At 41.5% G+C, this 15,103-nt stretch overlaps 1 protein-coding gene across 1 annotated transcript in view; it reads right to left on the minus strand.

Moving 5' to 3' along the window:
* LOC143808677 (cytochrome P450 2K1-like) overlaps positions 1-15,103 on the minus strand; it is a 200,170-nt gene that overhangs the window by 152,285 nt on the left and 32,782 nt on the right. The window contains exon 3 of the mRNA XM_077291581.1: positions 14,029-14,191. Within this exon, the coding sequence (XP_077147696.1) occupies positions 14,029-14,191 (163 nt within the window). The remainder of the gene's footprint in view (positions 1-14,028; positions 14,192-15,103) is intronic.

The following is a 15,103-nucleotide window of genomic DNA, read 5'->3' on the forward strand; positions in this document are numbered from 1 at the left end:
GTAGGGAAAGTTGCTGCAGCAATAGGGACAGAATACAGTAGGTGGGGTATCAGTGTGGGTATACCATTGTTGAATCCACAAATCAGCTAAACCAACAGTCCCTCTAAGGACTAATTACGGGGTATATACAGCTCTGGCAAAAATTAAGAGACCACTGCACAGTTTTTTAAAAATCACCATCTCTAGATGTCTGACAGCCATTACATTCCACTGTCAGTTGAATTCCAACCAAAGTACACCTCATTCTACTTAATGTGCTTCTGATTAGACCATAGAGGCCTGGAGTAAGGTAATCTTCCCTGATGAGTCTAATTTACTGCTTTGCCCAACACCTGGTCATCTAATGGTTAGATGGAGACCTGGAGAGGCGTACAAGCCACAGTGTTTTGTACCCAATGTGAAATTTGGTGGTGGATCAGTGATGATCTGGGGATGCTTCAGCAAGGCTGGAATTGGTCAGGTTAATCTTTGCAAAGGACGTATGAATCAAGCCGCATACAAAGTTATCCTTGAAAAACACTTGCTTCCTTCTGCTTCGGCAATGTTCCCCAACTCCCGGGACTGCTTTTTCCAGCAGAACAATGTCCCATGCCACTCAGCTAGGTCAATCAATGTGTGGATGAAGGACCACGACATCAAGACCCTGTCATGACCAGCACAATCTCCAGACCTGAACCCCATTGAAAACCTCTGGAATGTAATCAAGAGGGAGATCTATAGTCACAAGCTATTAAACAAAGAAGAACTGCTTCAATTTTTGTACCATAAGGCATAAGGTCACCCAAAAGCAGTGTGAAAGACTGATGGAAAGCATGCAGAGACACATGAAAGCTGTGATTAAAAATCATGGTTATTCCACAAAATATTGATTTCTGAACTCTTCCCGACATAAAACATTAGTATTGTTGTTTCTACGTGAATAAGAACTTGTTTTCTTTGCATTATTTGAGGTCTGAAAGCATTGTTTTGTCGATTTCTCATTTGCTGCAAATAAATACAAAATTTTCAGCTTTACATTTCGGAGACATGTTGTCAGTAGTTTTTAGAATAAAACGACAATGCACATTTTGCTCAAAAAATATACATATAAAGAGAAAAAATCAGAGAAACTGAAAATTTTGCAGAGGTCTCTTCATTTTTGCAACCGCTGTAAATTGCAGTGCCAGGTAGGCAGGGAGTGTATGAGGGTATATAGATATCAGTAGCAGGCAGGCATTGTATGTGCCATACTTTATTGCATACAGCAAGAGGGTCCATTCCATTACTGTCTGCTGCTGCTGCCTATTACATATAGTGACCATATATACAGTCATATGAAAAAGTTTGGGCACCCCTATTAATCTTAAGCTTAATGTTTTATAAAAATTGTTTTTTTTGCAACAGCTATTTCAGTTTCATATATCTAATAACTGTTGGACACAGTAATGTTTCTGCCTTGAAATTAGGTTTTTTGTACTGACAGAAAATGTGCAATCTGCATTCAAACAAAATTTGACAGGTGCATAAGTATGGGCACCCTTATCATTTTCTTGTTTTAAATACTCCTACCTACTTTTTACTGACTTACTAAAGCACTTTTTTTGGTTTTGTAACCTCATTGAGCTTTAACCTTCATAGCTAGGTGCATGCAATCATGAGAAAAGCTACTTAAAGTGGCCACTTGCAAGTTGTTCTCCTGTTTGAATCTCCTCTGAAGAGTGGCATCATGGGCTCCTCAAAACAACTGACAAATGATCTGAAAACAAAGATTATTCAACATAGTTGTTCAGGGGAAGGATACAAAAAGCTGTCTCAGAGATTTAACCTGTCAATTTCCACTGTGAGGAACATAGTAAGGAAATGGAAGAACACAGGTACAGTTCTTGTTAAGGCCAGAAGTGGCAGGCCAAGAAAAACATCAGAAAGGCAGAGAAGAAGAATGGTGAGATCAGTCAAGGACAATCCTCAGACCACCTCCAGAGAGCTGCAGCATCAACTTGCTGCAGATGGTGTCACTGTGCATCGGTCAACTATACAGCACACTTTGCACTAGGAGAAGCTGTGTGGGAGAGTGATGCGAAAGAAGCCGTTTCTGCAAGCACGCCACAAACAGAGTCGGCAGAGGTATGCAAAAGCACATTTGGAGAAGCCAATTTCTTTTTGGAAGAAGGTCCTGTGGACTCATGAAACCATGATTGAGTTGTTTGGTAATACAAAAAGGCGTTATGCATGGCGGCAAAAAAACACAGTGCGTTGTATAGTTGACCGATGCACAGTGACACCATCTGCAGCAAGTTGATGCTGCAGCTCTCTGGAGGTGGTCTGAGGATTGTCCTTGACTGATCTCACCATTCTTCTTCTCTGCCTTTCTGATGTTTTTCTTGGCCTGCCACTTCTGCCCTTAACAAGAACTGTACCTGTGTTCTTCCATTTCCTTACTATGTTCCTCACAGTGGAAATTGACAGGTTAAATCTCTGAGACAGCTTTTTGTATCCTTCCCCTGAACAACTATGTTGAATAATCTTTGTTTTCAGATCATTTGACAGTTGTTTTGAGGAGCCCATGATGCCACTCTTCAGAGGAGATTCAAACAGGAGAACAACTTGCAAGTGGCCACTTTAAGTAGCTTTTCTCATGATTGCATACACCTGGCTATGAAGTTCAAAGCTCAATGAGGATACAAAACCAAAAAAGGGCTTTAGTAAGTCAGTAAAAAGTAGGTATGAGTATTTAAAACAAGAAAATGATAAGGGTGCCCATACTTATGCACCTGTCAACTTTTGTTTGAATGCAGATTGCACATTTTCTGTTAGTACAATAAACCTCATTTCAAGGCAGAAACATTACTGTGTCCAACAGTTATTAGATATATGAAACTGAAATAGCTGTTGCAAAATAAACCATTTTTATAAAACATTAAGCTTAAGATTAATAGGGGTGCCCAAACTTTTTCATATGACTGTACATAGTCCCAGGTATCAGTGGCCAGGAATATTGTTTTTTTGCATCTTATCCCTGATTATTTTATTTAAAAGCAATCCAGAGCACATGGTATTTTTTTTCTGCACTTGCTTGTTGGCACTGCAGAATACAGCCAGATCCTTAAAGGGAACCTGTCACCTGAATTTGGCGGGACCGGTTTTGGGTCATATGGGCGGGGTTTTCGGGTGTTTGATTCAACCTTTCCTTACCCGCTGGCTGCATGATGGCTGCAATATTGGATTGAAGTTCATTCTCTGTCCTCCAGAGTACACGCCTGCGCAAGGCAATATTGCCTTGCGCTGGCGTGTACTACGGAGGACACAGCATGGACTTCAATCCAATATTGCGGCCAGCATGCAGCCAGCGGGTTTTATGTGGAGCATCTATGAGGCAATAAGGAAATGTATGGAGCATTATACTGTATGTGGCACAGTTTTATATGGAGCATCTATGGGGCCATAATGAAATGTATGGAGCATTATATGTGGCACAGCTTTATATGGAGCATCTTATGGGGCAATAATGAACGGTATGGAGCATCTATTTTTATGAAATTCACCGGTAGCTGCTGCATTTCCTACCCTAGGCTTATACTTGAGTCAATAAGTTTTCCCAGTTTTTTGTGGCAAAATTAGGGGGGGCGGCTTAAACTCGGGTCGGCTTATACTCGAGTATATACGGTAATTCACATTATTTTGCTGGGTTTTTTTTTAAGAAAATACAGGCCAGATAAATTTAAGCGGGGGATCTCTGTCACAGGCCTCACCAATCTGTGGGCTATAAATTGGGGAATTTTTAGGCTCAATTGAACTGTTGTTGCTGTGTTTTAACTTAGTTATTGACACAGTTTTGCTGTAAAAAAAAAATCCAGGCCAGATAATTAAAAATGGGGGATCTCTGTCACAGGCCTCACCTATCTGCGATTTAAAAACTGGGGCATTTTGGGGGCTAAATTGAACAATTGTTATTGTTGTATCTTAACCTATTTATTCACACTCTTTTGCTGTTTAAAAAGAATCCATGCCAGATAATTAAAAGTAGGGGATCTCTGTCACAGGCCTCACTTTTCTGTGTGCTATAAATTGGGGCATTTTTTGTGCTCCATTAAACTGTTTCTGCTGTGTCTTAGCCTAGTTATTCATACTATGTTGCTGTTTTTAAAGAAAATCCATGCCAGATCATTTAAAGAGAGGGATCTCCGTCACGAACCTCACCTATCTGTGGGCTAAAAATTGGGGCATTTTTGGGCTCAATTGAACTGTTGCTGCTGTGGCTTAGCCTAGTAATTCACATTATTTTGCAGTTTTTTAAAGAAAATCCAGGCCAGATAATATAAAGCGTGGGATCTCTGTCACGGGCCTCACCTATCTGTGGGCTAAAAATTGGGGCATTTTTGGGGCTCAATTGAACTGTTGCTGCTGTTTAGTAGTCTATTTATTCACACTCTTTTACTGTTTAAAATATATCCAGGCCAGATAATTAAATGTGGGAGATCTCCGTCATAGGCCTCACCTATGGCCGGACTCACACTAGAGCGTAATACGGACGAGTACTATGCGATAAAAAATCACACAGCACTCGGACCAATGTTAATCTATGGGGCAGCTCTCATCATGCGCAATTTTCTCAGCCTTATTTTACTTGCGTAGGAAATCGCAGCATGCTGCGATTGTCACCGTATTACGCCCGAAAAATGAAAAGGCAAGTCTATGGGTGCCAGAAAAACTTGCACACCACACAGACTATCAGTGTGACTTGTGAGAAGTATGCACCTGTGTCCTATAGAAAAGCCGGCAATTCAGTGCGGTGTACAGTAAAATCACACTGACAGGTTACAATAGAATAGATAAAATAAATGTCTACGCATAGTATAGGTAGATTATATATATATATATACATATATATATACAGTGTCGGACTGGGGTGCTAAGGCCCACCAGTAACATTGACATTGAGGGGGCCCACTTTTCACTTGCATTCAAATATTACACTATCCTCATTCAAAAACTTACCTATATCTCTATATAATAATAAATTGGGCAATTGGGTTAATAAATAATGAGATGCTGCTTTTTTTCTGTACAGGGTGAATCAATTGATTTATACTAAGTACTGCCCATATAGTGGGGTTGGGGGCATATATCTGCACAGGGGCTCACCGGGGGATTCCCCTGTTACTCTATGGACCAGTCCGAGCCTGTATATATGTGTATCATTATATTTCATAGAGTTAGGTAGCAGCATAGCGGATAATTCAATTGGGGGCATCTGTAAAATCATTACAGAACCCGACAGGATATGAGACATGGTTTACTGTTGTGAATTCTGCTTTTGGGTTCCCTCCGGTGGTGGTAGGTGGTAATGCAGTTGTCCCTGGGTTGCAGTCCTGGTCAGGTGTGTCTGCTGATTGCAGTTCTGACTGGGGTATTTAGGTGTGCAGGATTCATTAGTCCTTGCCAGTTGTCAATTGTTGTTGGGAGGTGTTGGACCTCTCCTTGGTTCCTCCTGCCTTTCTGCCAAATCAGCAAAGATAAGTGTCTGGTTTTGTTTCTGTGGCACACATGCTGTGTGCTTCATAATTCAGTGCTATTCTTTTGTGTTTTCTTGTCCAACTTAGATTGTGTCAGTATTTCCTCAGTCTTGTTGGATTCTCTGGGGTTGCAGATATTCATTATTGTGGAATTTTTTGTATTATCTGCTGTGGATATTTTTGGAAGGGTTTTAATACTGACCGCCTAGTATTCTGTCCTATCTTTCCCTATTTAGCTAGAGTGGCCTCTTTTGCTAAATCCTGTTTTCTACCTGCGTGTGTCTTTTCTTATCCTACTCACAGTCAATATTCGTGGGGGGCTGCCTATCCTTTGGGGTTCTGCTCTGAGGCAAGGTAGTATTCCTATTTCCATCTATAGGGGTATTTAGTCCTCCGGCTGTGTCGAGGTGTCTAGGGTTTGTTAGGCACACCCCACGGCTACTTCTAGTTGCGGTGTTAGTTCAGGATTTGCGGTCAGTACAGTTTCCACTTACTCCAGAGAAATTTTCATTTCATGCAGCTCCAAGGTCACTGGATCATAACAGTTTACGTACAGAAAACCATTGCATATCCGTCAGATTTTTATATGTCCGTCATTCGTAATGTTAGTAGTGTGTGTAAAATTTTGGAGCTGTAGGTGTTAAATTAAAGGATTAATTCACGAAAAAAAACTGGTATGGGCTCCCGTGCAATTTTCTCCGCCAGAGAGGGAAAGCCAGTGACTGAGGGCAGATCTTAATAGCCTAGAGAGCGACCATGGTTATTGTTCCTCCTGGCTAAAAACAGCCACCCCAGAAAAGGCACATCTGTAAGATGCACCTATTCTGGCACTTAGCCTCTCTCTTCCTACTGCCTGCAGCGGTGGCATGTGGGGTAATGAAGGGTTAATGTCACCTTGCTATTGTAAGGTGACATTAAGCCTGGTTAAAAATTGAGAGGTGTCAATAAGATACCTATCCATTATTAATCCAATAGTATGAATGGGTTAAAAATAAACACACATTAAGAATAAAGTCTTTTAATGAAATAATGAAACACACAGGTTTACCATCTTTTTTACACTCTCAATCCAAGCGAAGCCCTCGTTCTTCTGTAAAAAAATCCAAAATAAAAAAACAAAAACATCCCATATTTGTCCGCCGTACAGTCAAGTCCCATGCTGCAATCCATCTCAAGGGGTTAAATGGTTTACAACCCAGAGCGGTGCTAATGTAAACCGCAGAGGAATGAATGAAAAGCTGCTTGCACAGCCTCCCCGCCTTACCCGACATGAACTCATTAGCATGGGAACGTTTCTGAATATTTTCCCACGCCTTCAATTTCAGCTCAGTTCAGGCGGGACCGACTACCGCTGTCGTCACTGAGGCTGTGCAGACTCCCCGCCTGACACGGTGAACTTGACAGCGAACTTGAAATAACTTGAATCTGGCAAAAGTAATAATAACTAAAAAAATCTATGAAAATGAACAAGTGAAAGTCATACATTGCTTTTCAACCATGCTTACACAGAATTTTTTTAAGCATAAAACCCAAGAAATAGGCATCGACAGAAATGATGGTACCCTTAACTTAATATTTGGTTGCACAACCTTTTGTGGCAATCACTGCAATCAAGCGATTCCTGTAACTGTCAATGAGACTTCTGCACCTCTCGACAGGTATTTTGGCCCACTCCTCAAGAGCAAACTGCTCCAGTTGTCTCGTGACTAAAGGTTGCCTTTTCCAGATGGCATGTGTCAGCTCTTTCCAAAGATGCTCAATAGGATTAAGATCAGAGCTCATAGAAGGCCATTTCAGAATAGTCCAATGTTTTCCTCTTAGCCATTCTTGGGTGTTTTTAGCTGTGTGTTTTGGGTCATTATCCTGTTGCAAGACCAATGACCTGCGACTGAGACCAAGCTTTATGACACTGGGCTGCACATTTCTCTCTAGAATCCCTTGATAGTCTTGATATTTCATTGTACCCTGCACAGATTCTAGACACCGTGTGCCAGATGCAGCAAAGCAGCCCCAGAACATAACAGAGCCTCCTCCTTGTTTCAAAGTAGGGACAGTTTTCTTTTCTTAATAAGCTTCATTTTTCCATCAGTGAACATAGAGCTGATGTGCCTTGCAAAAAAAAAATCCATTTTTGTCACATCTGTCTACAGGACATTCTCCCAGTAGCTTTGTGGCTTGTCAACATATAGTTTGGCAAATACCAGTCTGGCTTTTTTATGATTCTTTTTTAACAATGGTGTCTTCCTTGGTCGTTTCCCATGAAGTCCACTTTGGCTCATACAACGACGGATGGTGCAATCTGACACTGATGTTCCTTGAGATTGAAGTTCACCTTTAATCTGTTTAGAAGTTTTTCTGGACTCTTTTGTTACCATTCATATTATCTGTCTCTTTTATTTGTCATCAATTTTCCTCCTCCGGCCAGGTCCAGGGAGGTTGGCTACAGTCCCATGGAGCTTAAATTTCTGAATATGTGCAACTGTTGCCACAGGCAGGGCCTTATTTGCCATTAGGCACTGGAGGGCACATACCTAGAGCGCCGGGTTGCAGGGGGCGGCACCAAGACAGGGAATAACTTTTTTTGTAACTTCCCCTCCCCTTTGTTAGACAATCCAGGAAATCAGTTGTCTTTTCGGAGGAGGGAAGGTGGGGTTGGGGGCGGGGGTGCACTTCCATATTCACCTCGATGCAGGGAGCTGAGTGACCCAGGTAGTAGTAGTGCCGTAACTTCCGGGGTCAGAGAGGTCCTTGCATCCAAGGTGCTGCAGCATCTGTGCATGCGAGGAGGATGCCAACAACAACACCGCACTAAAAGTAAGGCTTCTAACTCCACCTGGCTAGGGGGATTCCTGAGATGCTTCCAAACAAGCCAGACCACCACCAGCACCTGTGTTCCGTGCCCTGGACTGTGGCTGCCTTGAACCAAGTAAAGAGGTAAAGAGACGGCAACCCCTTGTCCTCTGTTTCTTACTACACCACATACCACCATCTTCATCTACTACACTGGAAGCCCTGGGGACCCAGCTTCAACTGTGGGAAGCCATACCATCCCTGCTGCCATAACATCACCCCAGTGGACCCCTTTAAGCAGCGTCGGTCACCCAACACCGAATACCACAGGTGGCGTCACAAACTTTTATTATTCAACTAACCCCTTTAAAAACGTCCCTTTAACATGGGGGCGCCCAGGGCCATGGACTGGGCCGCCAACACGTGACACATCCCTTTAAGTACCGGACCCAGTACCAAGTACCCCACGACCCTGGCGGGTGTTTCAGCTGCTGTATACTGGTGAACAAGGGAGGCTGGTGACAGGGGAGGCTGCTGTATACTGGTGAACAGGGAAGACTGGTGACAGGCAAGGCTGTGCTGTATACTGGTTAACAGGGGAGGCCGGTGACATGGGAGGCTGGGGACAGGGGAGGCTGGTGTCATAGGAGGCTGTGCTGTATACTGGTGAACAGGGGAGGCTGCTGCTCTATACTGGTGAACAGGGGAGGCTGCTGCTATATACTGGTGACAGGGGAGGCTGGTGCTGCTATATAGTGGTGAACAGGGGAGTCTGGTGCTATTCAGGCTGAGGATTTGGGGTAAGATGACGCTTTAGAATGGGATTAGGGGGCATATTCCTATAGAATAGTTTTTATTGGCGCTATAACATAAAATCTACTTTATTTACTATGCAAATGAGGTTGTTTTGCAGCACTCTCGTATTTGTATACTAAAGCTTGTCTTTATTGTCAGTGCTCTGTTAGTAAAAGGGAGTGCTGTCTAAAATCAGCTTGCAAGTTTGCGCTTACTCACTGAGGCTGGTTTCACACTTGTGTTTTTTTCAAGTCAGGCAAAATCAGGTTTTTCAGCCAAATCCTGATCCTTTCAGGATCCAGTTTCTGGTTCATTCACTTTCATGGTGTCAGGAAGCAACCTGAAACAAATGTATTCTACCCGACACCCTTTCAGGTTCAGGTTTTTGCCCATTCACTTTATTGGTGTCTGGTAGAATACAATTATTTCAGGTTGCTTCCTGACACCATTAAAGTGAATAGACAAAAAACTGGATCCTGAAAGGATCAGGATTTGGCTGATAAACCTGATTTTGCCAATTTTGAAAAGGAAGGGTGAAACCAGCGACACTGGATGAGTGCAGCAGCGTGCTCCAAGAGTCAGTGTGGGTGCACACAATCTGGTGCTCGTTCTGACGCCTGCTACCTGTCTGCTCTCGGCTACCCTTTGAACACCTTCAGTATAGAGGAGAGGTGAATGAGCAGACAACATGTCCCTTTATCACTAGGCCTCTCCTCACTGAAGCAATGGTTAGGTCACCTATTTTAATCTCTTGATGACTTTAGGCTCAAGGTGTTAAAAAAACGCTCAAAAGACTGAACCTGTGTGCAGCAAGTTCTTTCTTTAGTGTTTAATTAGCGCTTTTTAAAATGTTTTACAGAGTAGATCTGCCTTAAACAGATGTCGTGTGCAGAGACTCAGTGTGTGACATCAGTAAGGGGCGCGACCACAAAAAGTGCCTAGGGCAGCGTGAAGGCCAAATATGGCCCTGGTCACAGGAACATCAAGCTGCTTGGAGATGGTCTTATAACTTTTACCTTTAACATGTTTGTCTATAATTTTCTTTCTAATCTCCTGAGACAACTCTTTCCTTCGCTTCCTCTGGTCCATGTTGAGTGTGATACACACCATGTCACCAAATAGCACAGTGAGTATCTGTAGCCCTATATACCGGCCACTCACTGATTCCAAAATTGTAGACACCTGTGATACTAGTAAGTGGACACACCGTGATTTAACATGTACATGTCCCTTTTGTCACATTATTGTCAGGGGTGCCATCATTTCTGTCCAGGCTTATTTCATGAGTTTTTTTTTTTTTAATTCTGTGGAAGTATGGTTGACAAGCAATGCCTGACTTTCATTTGTTCATTTTCATAGGTTTTTTTTTATTTATAATTACTTTTGTTAGATTCAAGTTATTTATGTCACCTGTATGGGTTTTTCTGACAATAAACGAGGGGTACCAACAATTTTGACCATGTGTGTATGTGTATGCAGTACTGACCAAAAGTTTGGACACACCTTTTCATTTAAAGATTTTTCTGTATTTTCATGACTATGAAAATTGTACATTCACACTGAAGGCATCAAAACTATGAATTAACACATGTGGAATTATATACAGTCATATGAAAAAGTTTGGGCACCCCTATTAATCTTAAGCTTAATGTTTTATAAAAATGGTTTATTTTGCAACAGCTATTTCAGTTTCATATATCTAATAACTGTTGGACACAGTAATGTTTGTGCCTTGAAATGAGGTTTATTGTACTAACAGAAAATGTGCAATCTGCATTCAAACAAAAGTTGACAGGTGCATAAGTATGGGCACCCTTATCATTTTCTTGTTTTAAATACTCATACCTACTTTTTACTGACTTACTAAAGCCCTTTTTTGGTTTTGTATCCTCATTGAGCTTTGAACTTCATAGCCAGGTGTATGCAATCATGAGAAAAGCTACTTAAAGTGGCCACTTGCAAGTTGTTCTCCTGTTTGAATCTCCTCTGAAGAGTGGCATCATGGGCTCCTCAAAACAACTGTCAAATGATCTGAAAACAAAGATTATTCAACATAGTTGTTCAGGGGAAGGATACAAAAAGCTGTCTCAGAGATTTAACCTGTCAATTTCCACTGTGAGGAACATAGTAAGGAAATGGAAGAACACAGGTACAGTTCTTGTTAAGGGCAGAAGTGGCAGGCCAAGAAAAACATCAGAAAGGCAGAGAAGAAGAATGGTGAGATCAGTCAAGGACAATCCTCAGACCACCTCCAGAGAGCTGCAGCATCAACTTGCTGCAGATGGTGTCACTGTGCATCGGTCAACTATACAACGCACTGTGTTTTTTTGCCGCCATGCATAACGCCTTTTTGTATTACCAAACAACTCAATCATGGTTTCATGAGTCCACAGGACCTTCTTCCAAAAAGAAATTGGCTTCTCCAAATGTGCTTTTGCATACCTCTGCCGACTCTGTTTGTGGCGTGCTTGCAGAAACGGCTTCTTTCGCATCACTCTCCCACACAGCTTCTCCTAGTGCAAAGTGTGCTGTATAGTTGACCGATGCACAGTGACACCATCTGCAGCAAGTTGATGCTGCAGCTCTCTGGAGGTGGTCTGAGGATTGTCCTTGACTGATCTCACCATTCTTCTTCTCTGCCTTTCTGATGTTTTTCTTGGCCTGCCACTTCTGGCCTTAACAAGAACTGTACCTGTGTTCTTCCATTTCCTTACTATGTTCCTCACAGTGGAAATTGACAGGTTAAATCTCTGAGACAGCTTTTTGTATCCTTCCCCTGAACAACTATGTTGAATAATCTTTGTTTTCAGATCATTTGTCAGTTGTTTTGAGGAGCCCATGATGCCACTCTTCAGAGGAGATTCAAACAGGAGAACAACTTGCAAGTGGCCACTTTAAGTAGCTTTTCTCATGATTGCATGCACCTAGCTATGAAGGTTAAAGCTCAATGAGGTTACAAAACCAAAAAAAGTGCTTTAGTAAGTCAGTAAAAAGTAGGTAGGAGTATTTAAAACAAGAAAATGATAAGGGTGCCCATACTTATGCACCTGTCAAATTTTGTTTGAATGCAGATTGCACATTTTCTGTCAGTACAAAAAACCTAATTTCAAGGCAGAAACATTACTGTGTCCAACAGTTATTAGATATATGAAACTGAAATAGCTGTTGCAAAAAAAACAATTTTTATAAAACATTAAGCTTAAGATTAATAGGGGTGCCCAAACTTTTTCATATGACTGTACCATCAGTTGTGTTGTGCAGAAGTCTGGTGGATACATAGCTGGTAGTCCTACTGAATAGACTGTTAGAATTTGTATTATGGCAAGAAAAAAAGCAGCTAAGTAAAGAAAAACGAGTGGTCATCATTGCTTTAAGAAATGTAGGTCAATCAGTCTTAAAAATTTGGAAAACTTTGAAAGTGTCTCCAAGTGCAGTGGCAAAAACCATCAAGCGCTACAAAGAAACTGGCTCACATGAGGACCGTCCCAGGAAAGGAAGACCAAGAGTCATCTCTGCTTCTGAGGATAAGTTTATCCGAGTCATCAGCCTCAAAAATCGCAGGTTAACAGCAGCTCAGATTAGAGACCAGGTCAATGCCACACAGAGTTCTAGCAGCAGACACATCTCTACAACAACTGTTAAGAGGAGACTTTGTGCAGCAGGCCTTCATGGTAAAATAGCTGCTAGGAAACAACTGCTAAGGACAGGCAACAAGCAGAAGAGACTTGTTTGGGCTAAAGAACACAAGGAATGGACATTAGACCAGTGGAAATATGTGCTTTGGTCTGATGAGTCCAAATTTGAGACCTTTATTTCAACCACCGTGTCTTTGTGCGACGCAGAAAAGGTGAACGAATGGACTCTACATGCCTGGTTCCCACCGTGAAGCATGGAGGAGGAGGTGTGATGGTGTGGGGGTGCTTTGCTGGTGACACTGTTGGGGATTTATTAAAAATTGAAGGCATACTGAACCAGCATTCCATCCGGTTTGCATTTAGTTGGACCATCATAAATTTTTCAAAAGGACAATGACCCCAAACACACCTCCAGGCTGTGTAAGGGCTATTTGACCAAGAAGGAGAGTGATGGGGTGCTACGCCAGATGACCTGGCCTCCACAATCACCAGACCTGAACCCAATCAAGTTGGTTTGGGGTGAGCTGGACCACCAAGTGAAGGCAAAAGGGCCAACAAGTGCTAAGCATCTTTTGGGAACTCCTTCAAGATTGTTGGAAGCCCATTCCTGTGACTACCGCTTGAAGCTGATCAAGAGAATTCCAAGAGTGTGGAAAGCAGTCATCAAAGCAAAAGTTGGCTACTTTGAAGAACTTGGAATATAAGACATAATTTCAGTTGTTTCACACTTTTTTGTTAAGTATATAATTCCACATGTGTTAATTCATAGTTTTGATGCCTTCAGTGTGAATGTACAATTTTCATAGTCATGAAAAAACAGAAAAATCTTTAAATGAGAAGGTGTGTCCAAACTTTTGGTCTGTACTGTATACACTGTATGTATGTGTCACTGACATCTATATATCTAACTATTCTCTGTGTATATATCTATTCTATCCATTCTATTCTAACCTGTGACGCTGTGATTTTACTGAATGAGGCACATGTATTATCGACTTTTATTCTATCTTTTACTGAATGTTACCAACTTTTTCCAATTTTAAGAAAAATGCTTGTGTTACACATCACGAATCCTAATGTACCATATTTGTGCTGAATTTATGTTTGGTGATCAGTTTCTGAACATATTCGCTCATCACTAATCGTAAGCTAATTTTGGAGGATAGATCTGGTGTCCACATGAGATCAAGTTGACTTTAAGGACCCACAATTTTAGTTGAAGATTTCCAGACCAGACAATCTACTTACAAAGGAAATTAAATTGAAAAAGCAAAATCAATCCATCACCCAATCAGTGATAATTTTATGATTGTTACCGTGTCCTCTGTATACTTCTTCAATTAATGCCACTTTAGGTCTTCCTGAAAATTCATCGGCATGATTGACAAGGGCGTCTTTTATAGCCTCGTACCCACATATGACAACAACTTTCTCAGGGCCAATTTGTAAGGTGTACACGGCTCCATACTTCTTAGACAGCTGAAAAGTGAAATGACTGTTGTTTAGTGAATTTCTTAATGATATTTTGCCTCTTTTTTAAGGTGAACATATTCTAATAGTAGAGCAAAATTTATTAGATATGTTTTCTGAATTCATCATAATAAACTTTAACCTGTAATTAACAGGATCATCAATTACCAAACGATACTCATCCTAAGGGCTCATACTCGCGAGAAATACGGACAATTGTAATCCGATAATAAATCGGATTGCACTTGGACCAATGTCATTCAATGGGTGACATCTCATCTGCAATTTTTTTTCTCAGCTAAAATCGGACTGAGAAAAAAATTGCAGCATGTTGCGTATTTCTGCGTATCTTGGATGAGACTCGCCAATACAAGTCAATGGGTGCGAGAAAAAAATCACACAGCACTCGCACCAAAAAAATACACCTCCCTTTTAGCATGTATACACATGGAACATTTTGGCTTTTTTTTTTCCTTTAACATTTGTGAGGGCTCTCACTCCTAAATTTGGGAGGTCGCTCCCTCATGCCAAATAGTTGGCAAGATAGTGGAATACATATTCCCCATCCCTCTGCAATGCCATTTCAAACATGGTCACTTGAATTTTGGCCCTTTCCAGACACCACTGCCATGTCATTATGCGGCCTTCGCTTACAATTTTCAGAGGGCCACCAGGTGCTGTGAAACCTGCATTTTGTAAGGTCCACAATGGAATGACAATGGAACCACTGTCATAGCAGGTAAATCCATTGTAAGGTGAATGCAGGAGTTGGGTGATCTGTGTGATCAATGTCAGTAAGTTGGATTCTACCAGACACCAAACGCATTACAATTAAATTTGAAATACAGTGTATGCAAGCTAAGGCCTGTATTGTGGTCAATCTGTCAGGCCTAACATCCATATGTAGGCTTTACTGACAGA

Source organism: Ranitomeya variabilis, chromosome 2 (assembly GCF_051348905.1).
Source record: "Ranitomeya variabilis isolate aRanVar5 chromosome 2, aRanVar5.hap1, whole genome shotgun sequence".
NCBI classification, from domain to species: Eukaryota; Metazoa; Chordata; class Amphibia; order Anura; family Dendrobatidae; genus Ranitomeya; species Ranitomeya variabilis.